Source organism: Somniosus microcephalus, chromosome 23, assembly GCF_052327205.1.
Source record: "Somniosus microcephalus isolate GS21.2 chromosome 23, FLI_Smic_1.0, whole genome shotgun sequence".
Classification (NCBI taxonomy): domain Eukaryota; kingdom Metazoa; phylum Chordata; class Chondrichthyes; order Squaliformes; family Somniosidae; genus Somniosus; species Somniosus microcephalus.
This window is the reverse complement of record NC_141009.1, coordinates 12,217,484-12,235,475: the sequence shown is the minus strand read 5'-3', so window position 1 is coordinate 12,235,475 and position 17,992 is coordinate 12,217,484. Positions and strand designations below refer to the sequence as shown.

At 45.7% G+C, this 17,992-nt stretch overlaps 1 protein-coding gene across 4 annotated transcripts in view; it reads left to right on the top strand.

The window, feature by feature from the left end:
* The window catches only part of kcnt1b (potassium sodium-activated channel subfamily T member 1b), a 517,853-nt gene that overhangs the window by 386,943 nt on the left and 112,918 nt on the right, over positions 1 to 17,992 (top strand). For all 4 annotated transcript variants that reach the window (XM_085965398.1, XM_085965396.1, XM_085965395.1 and 1 more), the window contains 5 exons: positions 140 to 304; positions 4,738 to 4,874; positions 10,240 to 10,303; positions 15,871 to 15,979; positions 17,449 to 17,557. In XM_085965398.1, coding sequence (XP_085821524.1) covers positions 140 to 304; positions 4,738 to 4,874; positions 10,240 to 10,303; positions 15,871 to 15,979; positions 17,449 to 17,557 — 584 coding nt within the window. The remainder of the gene's footprint in view (positions 1 to 139; positions 305 to 4,737; positions 4,875 to 10,239; positions 10,304 to 15,870; positions 15,980 to 17,448; positions 17,558 to 17,992) is intronic.

Here is a 17,992-nt window from a genome sequence, read left to right as displayed (position 1 = left end):
TATGTAAAAGTGAAGCGAAGCTAAGGTTACTTAAAGGGGAAATGCCAGCACCCGTTGTGACCTCTCTAGACTGTGCCAGTGCCCCTTTCCGTTTGTGTCAGTGAAATCGACCGCAGTCACTTTTTTTTTCTCTCTCCAGTTTGAAGAGCTGGTTTACCTGTGGATGGAGAGGCAGAAATCTGGAGGCAACTACAGCCGACACCGAGCGCAGACAGAGAAACACGTTGTACTGTGTGTCAGCTCCTTAAAGATTGACCTGTTGATGGATTTTCTCAATGAGTTCTATGCTCACCCCAGACTCCAGGTAAAAACTGACGACGGTTGTCCTTCGTACCCCCTGTGTGACCTTTAACTTGGCTCAGGTTTTCCAGGATCTCTGTAGGTGGCTACCAGACTCCCAGAGGAGAAGCCAGGCACTTGTCTTGAGTTCATAATGGCCCGTATTTTCCGATCGCAGGCCTCCCGCGGGCGGCGGCCTGCGATCTGGAAAAATCTACGCCCTTACCTGAAGTGCTCCCGGGACTCGCACACACTTCCGCTCCTGGGCCTCTCCAAACTCCAAGTGCGCAGGGCCCACGTATCCCAGAGGCGCAGGCGGTTCGCAGCGTCCCTGGGATCACGTGGGCCATGGGGAGCCAATCACAGAAGGGAATCTCCCATCATACACTTGACGGGAAAACCTGTCAAATATATGAATGGAGATCATCCCCAAAAACATAGTAAAACTTTAAATACATTTTTTTTTTAAATCACATTTTTAAAATGACTTGAAATTACAATAAATTAAGTATTTTAAACAAAAATTTAATTGTTTGAAAAAATAATTAAAGTTTTTTATGGGGCTAAAAATAAATTTACCTTTTTTTAAAGTATTTTTAAATGATAAATCAGTGAAATTTTTTTTTTTTTACTTTTTTCAACTCTTATCCTGGTAAGAGTAGGCCTTACGCCTCCTTTTACCAGGCGCAAGAATTGTAAGTGTTTTCAGTGGGCAGAGGGTCTCCAAAAAGCGGAACTATCCGCCCGCAGAGGCCCGGCTCTAGGGCAGCCGGAGGATCTGTCAAGAGCTTTCTTCACAGATCGGAAATGCCGGTTTTCAGCACATGCGCTGTTCATGCCTGAAACCGGCATTTCCGATGACCCTACGGGTGGGTACACAGCCCGTACACACCCGTAGGGATCGGAATATCTGGGCCATTGTTTAATTCGAGCTTTCGTTCCTCCCTAATTATAACCATTGACTATTACACAATACAGGGCAGAGGTTACTGATCATACAAATGTTTAATGTGCTGGTATCGAATTTCTCTCTCTGCCACTTAACGGAGATGTTATTCTGCGTAAAGCCAATGGTTTGATGTTGTCATTAAAATAACAGAGGAATTGGCTACAATGACATTAATCGTTTGAATGATAAAATCATAGGCAGTCATTTCTATCCTTACTAAGCAGGAGGTTTTTTAAAATGCTTTTTTTTTTGCATACTGTGTAACTAACACCACAAATAAATTAATCTGGGATATATGCTCCTCTGTTCACTAATGTTAGTGAGAAGGTCCATCAGTATAAAATGTATTTCAACACTTTATATACAAACGTTGTCTTCTTCACTAAGACCAGAGATTCGTATTTTAAAGCTCGAAGTACATGAGTCAAGGCTCACACCTTGATAGGTCATTGAACTATATATAGCCAATTATGTTTATTATTTCCCAGCAAACAACTCTGCAAATGGTGTCTCAGTAAACCAATTGTAGGAGGATTGTAAACATTTTTAATCCTGTGTGAATGTCATAACACATCACATGGACAGGGACAAAAACAAGGAATTTACATCATAAAATGAATGCTACATAAGTATATCAATAACAGTAGGGTATTGCTGTGCACTGCGGTTCCACAACCATGGTATGCCCGTGATTTCACCTACCCAACCTCGACCTGACTGCCTGGACACTCGGTAACCTGGATGTATTTTCCTTTGTGCGTACAGTCTTTTATTGAACTATCGTAAACAAAGTGGGAGAAACATACAAAATTCTTACAGGGCTTGTCAGGGTAGATGCAGGGAGGATGTTTCTCCTGGCTGGGGAGTCTAGAACCAGGGGTCACAGTCTCAGAATAAAGGGGTTGGCCAGTTAGGACTGAGATGAGGAGAAATTTCTTCACTCAGAGGGTGGTGAACCCCAGAGGGCTGTGGAGGCTCAGTCGTTGAGTATATTCAAGACAGAGATCAATAGATTTTTGGATATTAAGGGAATCGAGGGATATGGGGATAGTGCAAGAAAGTGGAGTTGAGGTAGAAGATCAGCCATGATATTGAATGGCGAAGCAGGCTCGCAGGGCCTAATGGCCTACTCTTTCTCCTATTTCTTATGTTCTTATGAAAGTGGTAGGGTGAGGGCTTGTTTCCATGCACTTTTGAAGAGCGTGCTAAAGAGCAGCATTGGATGATTAACTTGTCCTGTCACTGAGAGACGGAGCACAACCCCATGAGACTACCCAGGGCTGCATTCTAATCTTTGGCTTTGGATGCTGGCTGTAAACTACTTGAATGTAACTGACGCATCTAAACCTATTGATCAGTTCACAGCTTTGTAATCGCTCCCAGGTATCCACGGGTCTATCTATATGTAGCTTTGTATGAGACTGTAATCTGCCACGTTCTTAAAGTGAACAGTCCCACCGTCAGTACTCCATTCAGAAATAGATCTCAAAGACGTGAGGTTGGTTTTGAGATCATTTTGTGTTTTCTCCCCATCTCTCGTGGAATATTTTAAGACATATATTTGTTCAAACGGTGAGCCCAGATTGATACTCACAGTGCATGGGCAGCAGAGAGGCACAAAAGCAGGAAGGGAGGGAAAAATTTAAAGTTAAGAATTTTTTTTTTCAAAGAAAGGAACCTTATCAACAGGAACAGACCAAAAAACAAATAAGTGGGTGTTCAGATAACCGCAGCCATTTTAACTGTTTGATTTTTGAAAAGATTACTGAGGGTGAGGATGTAAGAACATAAGAATTAGGAGCAGGAGTCGGCCATTTGGCCCTTCGAGCCTGCTCCGCCATTCAATAAGGTCATGTTTGATCTTCTACCTCAGCTCCACCTTCCTGCACTATATCCATGTCCCTTGATTCCCCTAGAGTCCAAAAATCTATCGATCTCTGTCTTGAATACACTCCCAGTTAAACCATTTGGAGAGGAGATTGGAATTTTGCAATCATGGAAAACAAACTCTGATCTCCATGAGACGGTAGGAATAAGAAAAGTCCCATTCTATTCTCCTGTATCCTCCAGGCCCATGTTATGGATCTGCACAGATCAGTTTCAGCTTCCTCCTGCCTTGGTGCCAAGCCTAATGCCACTCTACTTCCCTGTTCTGTTGGTTAGCAGTCACTATGCAGGGAAGATAATACATTCTGTCAACAAAAAACAACAACTTGCATTTATATAACGCCTTTAACATAGTAAAACATCCCAAGGCGCTTCACAGGAGCGATTACCAAACCGGATTTGACACCGAGCCACAGAAGGCAATATTAGGACAGGTGATCAAAAGCTTGTTCAAAGAGGTGGGTTTTAAGGAACATCTTAAAGGAGGGGAAGAGAGAGGCGGAGAGGTTTAGGGAGGGAATTCCAGAGCTTAGGGCCCAGGCAGCTGATGGCACGGCCGCCAATGGTGGAGCGATAAAAATCAGGAATGTGCAGGAGGCTATAATTGGAGGAGCGCAGAGATCTCGGAAGGTTGTAGGGCTGGAGGAGGTTACAGAGATAGGGAGGGAGGGGCGAGGCCACGGAGGGATTTGAAAACAAGGATGAGAATTTTAAAATTGAGGCGTTGCCAGACCAGGAGCTAATGTAGGTCAGCGAGCACAAGGGTGATCGGACAGCTTTAGGTGCAAAGAAATTGCTCCTTAATTTATCCTAAGTTGCTGAAATAGTTAACTTCCTGCTCGATGAGATCACTGCCTGTAGCAGAGAGCAAGACTGCACCGTATGGCATGAATTATGTTCCGAACCTTCCAAATTTGATGGTATAAAATAAGGCAATCTACCTTTGAGGCTGCAGTGAGTATTTTTGTGACGACCACCACTGCAAATAAGGCTAGCAGATGTTTATATTTACATTTGTAAGGACAACAACAACAACAACTTGTATTTATATAGCGCCTTTAACCTAGTAAAACGTCCCAACGCGCTTCACAGGAGTATTTTAAGACAACAAATTTGACATCGAGCCACATAAGGATAAATTAGGGCAGGTGACCAAAAGCTTGGTCAAAGAGGTAGGTTTTAAGGAGCGTCTTAAAGGAGGAAAGAGGTAGCGAGGCGGAGAGGTTTAGGGAGAGAATTCCAGAGCTTAGGGCCCAGGCAACTGAAGGCCCGGCCACCAATGGTTGAGTGATTATAATCAGGGATGCTCAAGAGGGCAGAATTAGAGGAGTGCAGATATCTCAGGGGGGTTGTGGGGCTGAAGGAGATTGCAGTGATAGGGAGGGACGAGGCCATGGAGTGATTTGAAAACAAGGATGAGAATTTTGAAATCGAGGCGCTGCTTAGCCGGGAGACAATGTCGGTCAGCGAGCACAGGGGGTGATGGGCGAACGGGACAAACGATTATTATTAAAAGTCAAGTTGTGCCTGTTGAGACTACATTGTTAATTTGTGGTTGTCTTGTTACCTTTTTAATCTTAATCGTCTGAACAAACTGGTGTTTTATCTCCTCCATGTTGCAGGATTACTATGTTGTCATCCTGTGCCCAACAGAGATGGACCTTCAGGTGCGCAGAGTGTTACAGATTCCTCTCTGGTCACAGCGAGTCATTTACCTGCAGGGGTCAGCACTGAAAGACCAGGATCTCATGCGAGCCAAGTGAGCAACGTGGTCCCGATCGACGTGGCGTGCTTTTGTACTTGAAGCAAAGGAGAGAGAGAAAGCCCATGTGATCTTCAGGGACCAATAACTTAGCGGTTATACATTATGCTTCTGCCCCCCCCCCCCGCTAGGCCAACAAATTTATCTCGTCATTAGCTGAGCCATGCAGCCCAGATTCAGTAGCAAAATACTGTGGACGCTGGAAATCTGAAATAACAGCAGGAAGTGCTGGAAAACACTCAGCAGGTCAGGCAGCATCGAACTCTGACGAAGGGTCCTCGACCCGAAACGTTGACTCTGTTTCTCTCTCCTCGATGCTGCCTGGCCTGCTGAGTGTTACCAGCACTTTCTGTTGTTACTTCAGACCAGATTCAATCCTTGGTCTGTGCTGAGTGAGTCTCGGCCAAAGTCGTTCTACAGTAGGCCTCAATCCTCTTGAGTGAATGAGGCAAAGAAAAATCGGCCAGGGTCCCCTCTATGTACAACAACAACTACTTGCAAGGCGCTTCACAGGAATCATTATCAAACATAATTTAACACCGAGCCCCATAAGGAGATCTTGGGACAGGTGATTAACAGCTTGGTCAAAGAGGTAAGTTTTAAGGAGCGTCTTAAAGGAGGAGAGAGAGGTAGAGAGGTTTAGGGAGGGAACTCCAGAGCTTAGGGCCCAGGCAGCTAAAAGCACGGCCGCCAATGGTGGAGCAATAAAAAATCAGGGAGGCGCAAGAGTCCAGAATTGGAGGAGCGCAGAGATCTCTGAGGGTTCATAGGGCATGTAGTGATCACGCTGGAAGTGTGCGGGCCTTGGGTTTAGCTGTGATGCTCCCTATCTCTCCTCCACAATCAAGTACAGGAAACTTTCGTTTAACCGGAGGTTAAATATCCGGAATGCTCTATCCACCGGCAAAATTCAGGAGTCGGTTCAGATAAGTTTTTTTACTTTTCGTTGCTTTTTTTCTCCAGTCCTGGCTCTGCAAGTGTCTAGCTGAAGCTGTTGCTTAGCTACAGAGATGCTTGCAAGCTGCGCCGACTGTTTTGAAGCTGTTGCTAAGCAATGGGGTTTGTTGCTTCAGACGGAGCTCAGAAGCTCCGTATGTTTTAACTATAGTGCTCGTTTTTCCGGCAATGTTGATCGACTGGCACCAGCTCGGTCCCGTCCGTGCCGGATACCAGAAAGTTTCCTGTAGCTTGCTGACGCTCACTGTCATGCATGAATAATGGCAACTTAAGTTCTGAGAGTGACCAGCACCCGTGAAACCATTCCACAGCAAAGAGTCAACCTCTTCAGAAAGGAAGGGAGAAATTTGGTGGTGAGAAAATAAAATGAATTTTCTTTCTCTCTCTGCTATTGCGTGATTATCTATTCTCATTATTGTGGTCACCACTAATTTATTCACCCCTTAAATGTCGGAAGCTGCTGTGTGGGAGAATGGTTTAGAGGGGAGCAACAGTGACAAATCTTTTATCCATGCGGCATTCAGATATGGAGCCCATGTGCTCGTTTACTGCTCAGATCTCTAAATTATTCCGCGTTCTCAAATAAGGTCTGACCAACTCAGAAGTGTTGTTTGAAATTGCTTTCTGATCTGGCCGGATTAAGGTGTATCTGCCAGCCATTTGAAACACCACAACAGTTAAGTTACGACAACCAACTGACAGATCCCCAGAGGTCACATACAAGAGCGTTGTATCAACGTTTCATTGAATACCAGTAACCACCTACATTAACCCCAAGAGATCCTGAACAAGAGAAAAGGCAATTCCACAATGATTCAACGTCAGCCCTCGACATCGGGTCGCCGGTTCCTTTTGATAGTTGAGGAGGACAGCGCCCAGGCGAGAGATAAAAACAGGCATAGGAACTGACACGAATCTTGTCATTCATGTGGAAATGACTTATGAAATAATACTGGGCGGCCTGCTGGTGGCACTGTCCAGGGAGAGTATAAATACTCGGGCATGGGCCCAGTTTGCTCAGGACATTCTTTAACAGGAACTAGTGAAGGACACAACTAGATCTCCATGTTGAAAAACAGTTGATTAAAGCCTTGTTTAACGCTTAGACCAAGTGCCTAGTAGTTTTCTTACGTCAGGAACATTAGGAACAGGAGTAGGCCATTCAGCCCCTCAAGCCTGCTCCGCCGTTCAATTAGATCATGGCTGGTTCTGCACCCCAACTCCATTTTGCCCCTCTTTGCTCCATATTCCTTGATACCATTACATTACCCATAGCAAAAATCTATCGACCTCAGCCTCGAAAGCTCCAATTGTCCCAGCAACCTCTTTTGAGGGAGATGGTTCAAATTTCGACTACCTTTTGTGCATGCTTCCTGATGTCCCGAAGCGGCCTGGCTCTAATTTTTAAGATTATGTCCCCTCGTTCTTGATTTCCCCCACCAAAGGTAATAGTTTCTCCATATCTACCATCAAACTCTTTCAACATTTTAAATCGCCCCTCAATCTCCTACGTTCCAGGGAACATGAGCCAAGTTTATGCAACTTATCCATGTAGGAAAGTAGAGTCAATGGACAAGGAGAAATCATCCAAAAATCTGTTCAGCGGCATTAAACGAGAGCTGGAGCAGTAAGGTGGCAAATTGAGATCAAATGTTGTAAAGAGTTGCCGAGCAGGTAATAGAAATAAATGGGAAGCTGAGACAGAGATGAAGACTCCTGAAGAAGCAAAGGCAGGATAAGGAGGCAATGAAAGTTTGATGGTGAGGGGCACAGTACTGCAGACAGGGTAAATCATTAGATTTGCAAGAGATAGAATCTTTAGTTCTGATTTAATTCCTTCAAGCTTTTAGATTCAAAAAGAGTAGGCCTCTATATCACACCACCTAAAGAAAGGGATATGTACCCCTGGAAATTTAGGGTATTTCTGAAGTTAGGAGCCTCTGCTCCCAACAGAGTGGTGTTGATGGGAACTTGTTTTGGACAATTGGACATGGAAACCCGACTCCAGCAGTCCTGATTTACCAGTCTGCACTCCCATCTACCGAGACTTTGCACCAGGATTCCACTTTCTGCGAATTCAGGGCCTGTGTATACTTCAGTCCATTGAACAAGCAATTTTACCTGCAATACTTGCTCCACATTAACTCTTCAATTGCAGTTGTTATTCAGTAGGAGTCATTACATAAGAACATAAGAAATAGGAGCAGGAGTCGGCCATTTGGCCCTTCGCGCCTGCTCCGCCATTCATGGCTGATCTTCTACCTCAACTCCACTTTCCTGCACTATCCCCATATCCCTTGATCCCCTTAATATTCAAAAAACTATCGATCTCCGTCTTGAATATACTCAGCAACTGAGTCTCCACAGCCCTCTGGGGTAGAGAACTCCAGAGATTCACCACCCTCTTGAGTGAAGAAATTTCACCTCATCTCAGTCCTAAATGGCTGACCCCTTATTCTGAGACTGTGACCCCTGGTTCTAGACTCCCCAGCCAGGGGAAACATCCTCCCTGCATCTACCCTGTCAAGCCCAGAAAGAATTTTGTATGTTTCAATGAGATCACCTCTCATTCTTCTAAACTCTACAGTTTTCAATTACTTTATCCTTTCTTGATGATAAAACTTTTGTAGCATTCCTACTTCTGAAATCCTTTTCACCATCAATGGATAAAACACGCCAGTTAGCAATTTTGTCATAAATGTCCCACATCATTTCAGTATAATTTAGAAGAATGGTAGGATAGTAGCATGCTGTGCATTCACTCATTCTCCGAAGTGCTCTTCAAAATTTCCACAAGTATGTCTTTGTACAAGACTGTACGTGACGGTGAGAAACTATTGGAGGGAAAATAAAAAAGGATCTAGTTGTAAGAAACAAGCTAATTAGCTGAATTGCTATTCAAATACAAAAATCACTTTGACATGCAAAAGCCAGATTGGAGCAAGTGTTCGGGAAAGCACATTTTTGTCGGTTCAGTACGTTGTTTATACTGCCCAGCTCCCAGCGGGATTCTGCTGGCCAGGAGAGAACTCTGTGTGCTTATAGATTTGTGAAGGGCTTCACTTCACAAGTGGTTCAAATTGAGATATTTCAAGAGCATAGGCCGGAATGTCTGCACTCCCTCTCAATATCTACTTCAACTCCAGTTAAGTTTAAAAAGTGCTCAGAAAGTCCAAACGCTTTTTAAACCAGGTTTCACACTGTTAGACTGGGAGTTGGATTCCATGCAGCATCAAACCTAAGCAGTGTCGAACTACCACCCCCAGGGGATCTCTCATCACTCCTCTCCAGAGTTAGGTCAGGAGCCGAGTCGAGAGTTGTACTGCCACATTAGTGTTGCCGTGAAATGAAAGTTGTAGTGCAAACACGCCCTTAATTGAATTTAGCAATTTCTCTCCCTAGCCGTGACAGTGAAGCCAATTCTATCGACCCCTCTATCATTCTGGCTGAGATTAGCTCACTCAGCACAAACCAAAGATCACGGAGAAGTTGTGATCATCGCTTCCTGCACAAAAACAGACGTGAAGTTGGCAGAGCAGCCTGTGCTTTGGTGGCTGAGGTCCCGAGCCATTTTGAGGCCTCCCACCAGTAAACTGCAACCATACATTCATTATTGGTATTATTGGCGCTGTAAAAATAGCTGACGTGTCCCTACGGGGAGTAAGCATTCCATTGTACTTGTACTGGTTACATATGGCAAATAAAATTGAATTGAATTGAATTATTGTGAATACTAAACATGACTGTCAGCCAGTGACTCAGTGGGTAGCACCCTCGCCTCTGAGTCAGAAGGTTGTGGGTTCAAGTCCCACTCCAGAGGCTTAAGCACAAAAATCCAGGCCGACACTCCAGTGCGGTGCTGAGGGGGTGCTACACTGTCGGAGGTGCCGTCTTTCGGATGCGATGTTAAACCGAGGCTCCGTCTGCACTCTCGGGTGGATATAAAAGATCCTATGGCACTATTTTGAAGAAGAGCAGTGGAGTTTATCCCCGGTGTCCTGGGGCCAATATTTATCCCTCAAAACAGATGATCTGGTCATTATCACATTGCTGTTTGTGGGAGCTTGCTATGTGAAAATTGGCTGCCGCGTTTCCTACATTACAACAGCGACTACACTTCAAAAAGTACTTAATTGGCTGTAATGCGCTTCGGGGCGTCCGGTGGTCGTGAAAGGCACTATATAAATGCAAGTCTTTCCTTTCTTTGTTGATTGTAACGGTACACTGTAGCTTGATGGGGGTGGTGGTGGGGTTGCGTGGGGGTCAGTGATTCAGAGCTGCTTTGATATCACTGCACCATAAATATGGTTCCCGAGGGTAAACCCTGGGGATTGTTTCACGAGTGTTCTGCAGGATTATACAATAATTGGGAAGCTAACGCACTTTATGTATCTCTTTGTCACAGGATGGACGATGCGGAAGCCTGTTTCATTCTTAGCAGCCGCAACGAGGTGGATCGCACGGCAGCGGTATGGCAAACCTGAGCAGAAGGGAGTTTTCCAATTGAACTGGAGGGGGTGGGACAGGTTGTACACCATGCATTACTGCGTAAAAGGGAAGCCATATAAATACAGAGCCCATATTTTCATTGCCCAGTCCATCTCTGATCTGGTCTCTTTCATACCCGAACCTGCGACCTGTACCGCCTAGAAGGACAAGGGCAGCAGGCGCACGGGAGCACCATCACCTCCACATTCCCCTCCAAGTCACCCACCATCCTGACTTGGAGGTATATCGGCCGTTCCTTCAGCCCACTTGATTGGCACCCCATCCACCACCTTAAATCTTCACTCCCTCCACCACCGGCGTACCGTGGCTGCAGTGTGTACCATCTACAAGATGCACCGCAGCGACTCGCCAAGGCTTCTTTGGCAGCACCTCCCAAACCCGCGACCTCTACCATCTAGAAGGACAAAGGCAGCAGGCGCACGGGAACACCATCACCTCCACATTCCCCTCCAAGTCACACACCATCCTGACTTGGAAGCATATCAGCCGTTCCTTCATCGTCGCTGGGTCAAAAATCCTGGAACTCCCTCCCTCACAGCGCTGTGGCAGCACCTTCACCACACGGACTGCAGCAGTTCAAGGCAGCGGCTCACCACCACCTTTTCGAGGGCAATTAGGGATGGGCAATAAATACTGGCTTTGCCAGCGACGCGCCACATCCCATGAACAAATTTTTTTTTTTAAAGTATTGGAGACAATGTACGGTTAAATGATTTATAACAAGCTGGTCTGTGGCCAGGCTATAGCGAGGTCTGTATTGTGCCGTATGGGCTCCAACACACGGGTAGAAATAGGGTCGCCAACTCTGGTTGGACGTATACCTGGAGGTTTCATCACATGATCTCCCGCCTTCAATCATCCCGCCCGGTCAAACAGCCTTTTTTTTGCATCGCCAACATTTTTATAACTAATAAACGAAAATGTTCCAAAGAAAATGAGAAAGAACACACGATTCTTTTAAAGCCCCGATAATTTTTCTCCCAGGTTGCTGGCAGCAGTGTCCAGGTGGTTAACCTTTAATTCCTGGAGACTCCAGATCAATCCTGGAGGGTTGGCAACCCTTGGGTAGTACTTCATACAGATGCCCCATCCAAAGGGATCTCGGAGTACAAACACACAAATCACTAAAATTGCGTCACAGGTTAGCAAGGCCATAAAAAAAGCAAACCAAGCACTAGGGTTTATTTCTAGAGGGATAGAATTGAAAAGTAGGGAAGTTATGCTAAACCTGTATCAAACCTTCGAGTACTGCGTACAGTTCTGGTCACCATATTATAAAAAGAATATAGAGGCACTGGAGAGGGTGCAGAGAAGATTTACAAGGATGATACCAGAAATGCGAGGGTATACATTTCAGAAAAGGATGAACAGGCTGGGTCTCTTTTCTCTTGGAAAAAAGAAGGCTGAGAGGTGACCTAATAGAGGTCTTTAAAATTATGAAAGGTTTTGATAGAGTGGATACAGAGAGAATGTTTCCACTTGTGGGGAAGAGGAAAACTAGAGGCCATCAATGTAAGATAGTTACCAAGAAATCAAATAGGGAATTCAGAAGAAACTTCTTCACCCAGAGAGTAGTGAGAATGTGGAACTCGCTATCACAAGGAGTGGTTAAAGTGAATAGTATAGATGCATTTAAGGGGAGGCTGGAGAAGCATATGAGGGAGAAGGGAATAGAGGGTTATGCTGATAGAGTTAGATGAGGAAAGACGGGAGGAGGCTCGAGTGGAGCATAAACGCCGGCATGGACTGGTTGGGCCGAATGGCCTGTTTCTGTGCCGTATATCCTATGTAACGGAATGCCCGCTTCTACTCACATATTGTAGCTAATTATTATTTTTATCGTCCCAGTGCTTATTTTTTTGTTTCCCAGCATGGGAATATCAAGTAAGATTTTTTTTTAAACAGTCTAGCATTCAACCAACTTGCTCCCGTTTAGACTGGCGTGTCACGGGGTGTACTCTTCTCCAGACATGGGCAGAGGTTTTCGGCTTCTGCTCTCGCCCGCCCGTGGTTTTCTGCAGAAGCAAAAAAACCTCATCCATGATGTCCACAACTTGCAATTGTTATCTGTCCCCAATCCTTTGGCCCTGTGGAGTAAATTGAAATAATGGGCCTGAATTTGTGATGGGAGGGGGAGGGGTGGCGGGGGTGCTTCGCGGGTGGATGCCTCCGATCATCAAAATATCTACGCATTTACCTGGTGGTCCGGGAGGTACGGAGGCTCACGATCCTGGGCCCCTCCTGGTAGAAATGCGTAGAGGCCCACGTATCCCAGGGGCGCAGGCGGTTCGCAAGCGCCCCTGGGATCACATGGGCCGGCCCAACCAATAAAAGAAGGGAATCCCCCCTTCATACTTACAGGCATTCCGTACGTACGGAGCTGTCATAAGTATGAATGGGGATGACTTAAAAAATACATGAACACATAAAATAAAAAAATTACATATATAAAATTAATTAAAATGGCATTTAATTAAATATTTTAATCAAAAATGTAATTTTTTGAGAAAAAAATTATGGCCTAGAAATTCGGTGGGCTGCGCCACCAGTTAGCGCCTAAAGAGGGCACTCAGTGGCTTTAGCGCCACTGGCCACGCCTCCCGTGATATTTAGCTGGGGCGCTAATGGCGGCGTTAGCCTGTTGCGCTGCGCCGCCACCGATGACGTCATCGGTGTGCGCAGCGCCCCGCTACCGCCCCAATCGCGATATTTGTTTGCGACCGCCTCTGCTACTCTGGCCGCAAATCGCGCCCGGTTCACGGGGCCTACCTGTGGCGGGAGTGGCGCAAATTAAGGTGGAGGTGCGGGGCGGCCGTTTTTTTCGGCAGCCGCCTGCCAGCACCTCCGTCCCCGGCCTCCTGATCTCCCCCCGCGGCAGTGCCGGCTGTTTTCCGAGAGCCCGGCACTTCTCCTCGGTGCCGGGCTCTTTTGCCGGCACTCGCGAGCTCTGATCGCGCTGGTGCAGGCCCCTCCCCCTTAAGAATGGAAGGAAGGCCTGCAGTACCGCAGCGCACCCAGCCGCAGCGTGTGGCGCTGCGGCACGTTGTGCTGCGATATTCAGTTTCAGCGCCCTAAGAGGGACGTGGAGCGCCTCGAGCAGCGCCCCGTGTCCCTCTTAAGAACATAAGAACATAAGAAATAGGAGCAGGAGTAGGCCAATCGGCCCCTCGAGCCTGCTCCACCATTCAATAAGACCATGGCTGATCTGATCCTAACCTCAAATCTTCTATCACTCTCCATCCCACTCGAACCCATGTGATCTCCCGGGAGAGGCGAAAAACCAGATAAAAAACCCAATGGCCAATTTGGGAGAAAAAATCTGGGAAATTCCTCTCCGACCCATCTAGGCGATCGAAACTCGTCCAGGAGATCATTCTATCCCTTGGGGCGCTCAAGCTGAATTTCTGGCGGTCGCAACTGCTCCGATCGCAGCACTAATTCCGGCGCCCAGGCGAGCTCGGCGCCCCGTTTGGGCCTCCACCAAATTTCTCCCCCTATATGTTTTAACGGGGCTAAATATGAACTTGCCTTATTGGAAAGGATTTTTAATGTATGTGATAACATTTTATTTTTCTATTTTTTAAAACTCTTTGATGCTGGTAAAAGCAGGCCTTACGCTCTACTTTTACCGGGCGTAAGAATTCCGTGGCCTTTCAGCGGGCGGAAGTTGGGCAAATAGCGCAACTCTTCACCCGCAGCGGCCCTTCTGCCGGGGATGCGGAGGATCTGTCAGGAAGATTCTTGGCAGATCGCAAGTGCCGGGTTTCAGCGTCACACGCCTAAACCCAGAACTTGCGCGGCCCCTACTGGCGCGGGGGCACCTCGTGCGCACCCGTAGGGGTCGCCAAATACGCCCCATTGTAAGTTTTCTACCGCTTGAGAGAGCAGCGCAGTTTACACAGCTCTCCGAGGGGCTCTGGTGGCAAGCAGGTAGTACTGCAATTTGTTGCGCCTGGGTATAATTGGATAAACCCTCACGTCCCAAACCAAACCAAACCAAACCATGCAGCAACTTTCAATAGTAACTTAATTGCATGAAAGAATCTTGATGCTTTTTTAAACAGATGATTAGAACTCCATTCAAGTCATTGATTTAGTTTGGGCTTTTAAAGTTGGGATAGGCGGAGTGGGAGCTGTATCAGGATTCAGTGTCATCTATAAGCTGAGGAGGCGCTGCATTCGTTTAACAATTTACAAAGAATGGGTTATCAACCTTGTGACAAATAGCATCAGGCTGTATCACAGTTAACGTAGAAACTTAAACTTGAGCAATAAGGTCAACTGGCATATCTAGCTGAACCCATTGGCGCGGGTCAATGCTGATTGAACTGATCCCGGCACTCAGATTTAATTTTCTGCGTTAACTTTGCCTTCAGAGTGAACCTCTCACCAACAAAAGAGCTGGGTGCAGGCAGGTCCGTTTAAACGGTTTACACTGAACTTCAAAAGCTGCAACAATATCGGGTCCTGGACCAGGACGTGTACAATCCCTAATTTAGTCAAGTGCCTTATTTTTTTCCACTCTATTGAGGAACCCAGCTGAAAGGCTAAGGCCTGTGGTGCAGGAAACTACAAAGGGTGGAGAAAAGGTAAGCGAGCAAATGGTGTACGTCAAGAAGTAGCGATTAGAGGACCCCAAGCTAGGGTTTTAAAAACCTGATGGTTTAGGAAGAAGGGACGTAAAGAACCGGAGAATAGGACAGCACAGAAGGAGGCCATTCGGCCCATCGAGTCTGTGCCGGCTCTTTCAAAGAGCAATCCAGTTAGTCCCACTCCCCCGCTCTTTCCCCATATCCCTGCAATGTTTTCTCCTTCAAGTATTTATCCAATTTCCTTTTGAAGGCCACTATTGAATCTGTATCCACCGCCCCATCAGGCAGCGCATTCCAAATCCTAACCACTCGTTGCATAAAAAAGTTTTTACTTATCTCGCCTCTGGTTCTTTTGCCAATCACCTTCAATCTGTGCCCTCTGGTTATCGACTCTTCAGCCACTGGAATCAGTTTCTCTTTATTTACTCTGTCTAAACCCGTCATGGTTTTTTAAAAAACCTCCATCAAATCTCCTCTTAGCCTTCTCTGCTCCAAGGAGAAAAATCCCAGCTTCTCCAGCCTATCCACGTAACTGTAATCCCTCAGCCCTGGAACCATTCCAGTAAATCTCTTCTGTACCTTTTGCAAATCCTTCACATCCTTCCTAAAGTGCGGTGCCCAGAATTGGACTCAGTACTCCAGCTGGGGCCGAACCAGGGTTTTTACAGAGGTTTAGAATAAAGTAGTCGGAGATAAAGAGAAAAAAGGCAGACAGACTCAGTGTAGCAGTGAGTCGTTACAGGATTTATTGTGGATGAAGAACGAAATGTGTAACTAATTCATCAAGCAGTTTACAAAGAGTTGGTTTTCAATTTTATTACACATAGGTTACAGAAAATCTACTCTCATGATTTGGCTCATCACTGGGGAGTTTATTTTCACTTAATTAATTATTCCATATCTGACTAACAATGGTTGTTTTGTACACTTTGAAGGATCATCAGACCATTTTGAGAGCTTGGGCTGTAAAGGACTTTGCCCCGAATTGCCCCCTCTACGTTCAGATACTGAAGCCTGAAAATAAGTTTCACGTCAAGTTTGCAGGTGAGTTTTTTTTTCTTCTCTGCATGTTCCCAAGCCTGGGTCTGTATCTGGTTTCCAATTGGCCCAAAATGCTCAAGGCAACTGGAGTTATCACACTTGAGTTATGCTGGCAGTTATCACACATGGATAGCTCCATTGCACTTTGACTTTTTTTTTTAATAAAGATTTTAACCCAAAATCAAAGAACTGAAAAATTACAGTGGAAATCAGCCATCAGCGCAAACTGTATGATCGTGATTCAGGCATCTGACTCTACAGCTGAGCTTGTTCTCCTTGAGGACGTTGTAGGCTGACATGTTAAATGAAACAAACCGCACCACCACTATGGCAAGTAAAATTGACCCTGAAGAAGCTGTGCCTCCTGTTGTTTATAGCTCAGTGGGCAGCACCCTCGCCTCTGAGTCTGAAGGTTGTGGGTTCAAATCCCACTCCAGAGACTTGAGCACAAAAATCCAGGCTGACACTCCAGTGCAGTGCTGAGAGAGTGCTGCACTGTCGGAGGTGCCGTCTTTTGGATGAGACGTTAAACCGAGGCCCCGTCTGCACTCTCAGGTGGACGTAAACGATCCTATGGCACTATTTTGAAGAAGAGCCAGGGGAGTTATCCTCGGTGTCCTGACCAATAATTATCCCTCAATCAATATAACAAAAACAGATTATCTGGTCATTATCACATTGCTGTTTCTGGGAGCTTGCTGTGCGCAAATTGGCTGCCACGTTTCCTTCATTACAACAGTGACTGCACTTCAAAAAGTACTTCATTGGCTGTAAAGTGCTTTGGGATGTCCGGTGGTCGTGAAAGGCGCTATATAAATGCAAGTCTTTCTTTTACCTCTTACTGTGCCATACATCAGCTGACCTGCTCAGGAACAATCAATATCCAGCCTTCCAGTGTTTTCATTCTGGGGTCTTCAATATTGCACACCACCTAACAAAGCAAAGCCATTGATCTAATACACGGGCCATCTGTACAGGTTGTACTCCTAGTCCCAGTATAGGCATGCACTGTTTATTTCATTTGTGCTGGGTTAGCGCTATAGATCAGCGTGTTACCAACATCATGAACATACCAGGAAGATTTCCTCTGATTGCCATTTCTAATGAAACTGGTAACACACAAGCAAAATACTGCGGTTGCTGGAAATCTAAAATAAAAAACAAAATGCTGGAAGCACTCAGCAGGTCAGGCACGATCTGTGTAGAGAGAAACAGAGTTAACGTTTCAGGTCGATGACCCGTTCTGATGCAAGGTCATCGGCCTGAAACGTTAACTTGGTTTCTCTCTACACAGATGGTGCCTGACCTGCTGAGTGTTTCCAGCATTCTCTGTTTTTATTTGATACCGGGAACGCATCCATTTCGAACACTTATCAGCTGGAGCAAATTGGACTTCCTCACATGCACAAAAATGACCCTTCAGTAATTCCATCTTGACTAATTTTATTTTTTTAATTTCCATTTCTCCGCAGATCATGTAGTTTGTGAAGAGGAGTTTAAATACGCCATGTTAGCCTTGAACTGCATCTGTCCCTCCACCTCCACTCTCATCACCCTATTGGTTCATACATCCAGGGGACAGTAAGTCGAATTTTTACACTGCTTAAATTCTCCTTCGCAGGGATTTAATCTGCCTGTACAAATGGAGCATCGTGAGAGGTGTTTTAATCTATTTACTCAGTAAGGTGCATAAGGATTCATGTTGAATTACATGTTGGGGTTACCGGTAGAGATGGGGCCCAATTTGTACAGTCAGATTGCGGCCTTCTATTGACGGTAGGAAATTGGTAAATGAGTTGAAGTCTCGTTCTCCCTATTCAGTAGACCTGTTTTTTAGATCTGTTTTGTCATCTTCTGTACATTTAGATCATGTTATTTCATCCTGTCATATTTTTGGTGTATATTCTTGAGCCAAGGGTTCTTCATCTAAATTATGTATATTCCCTCTCCTGTCCTTCATCAATAGTAATATGGCACCCCTGTTGGTCAGCACTTTACCATAATGTGACAGCAATC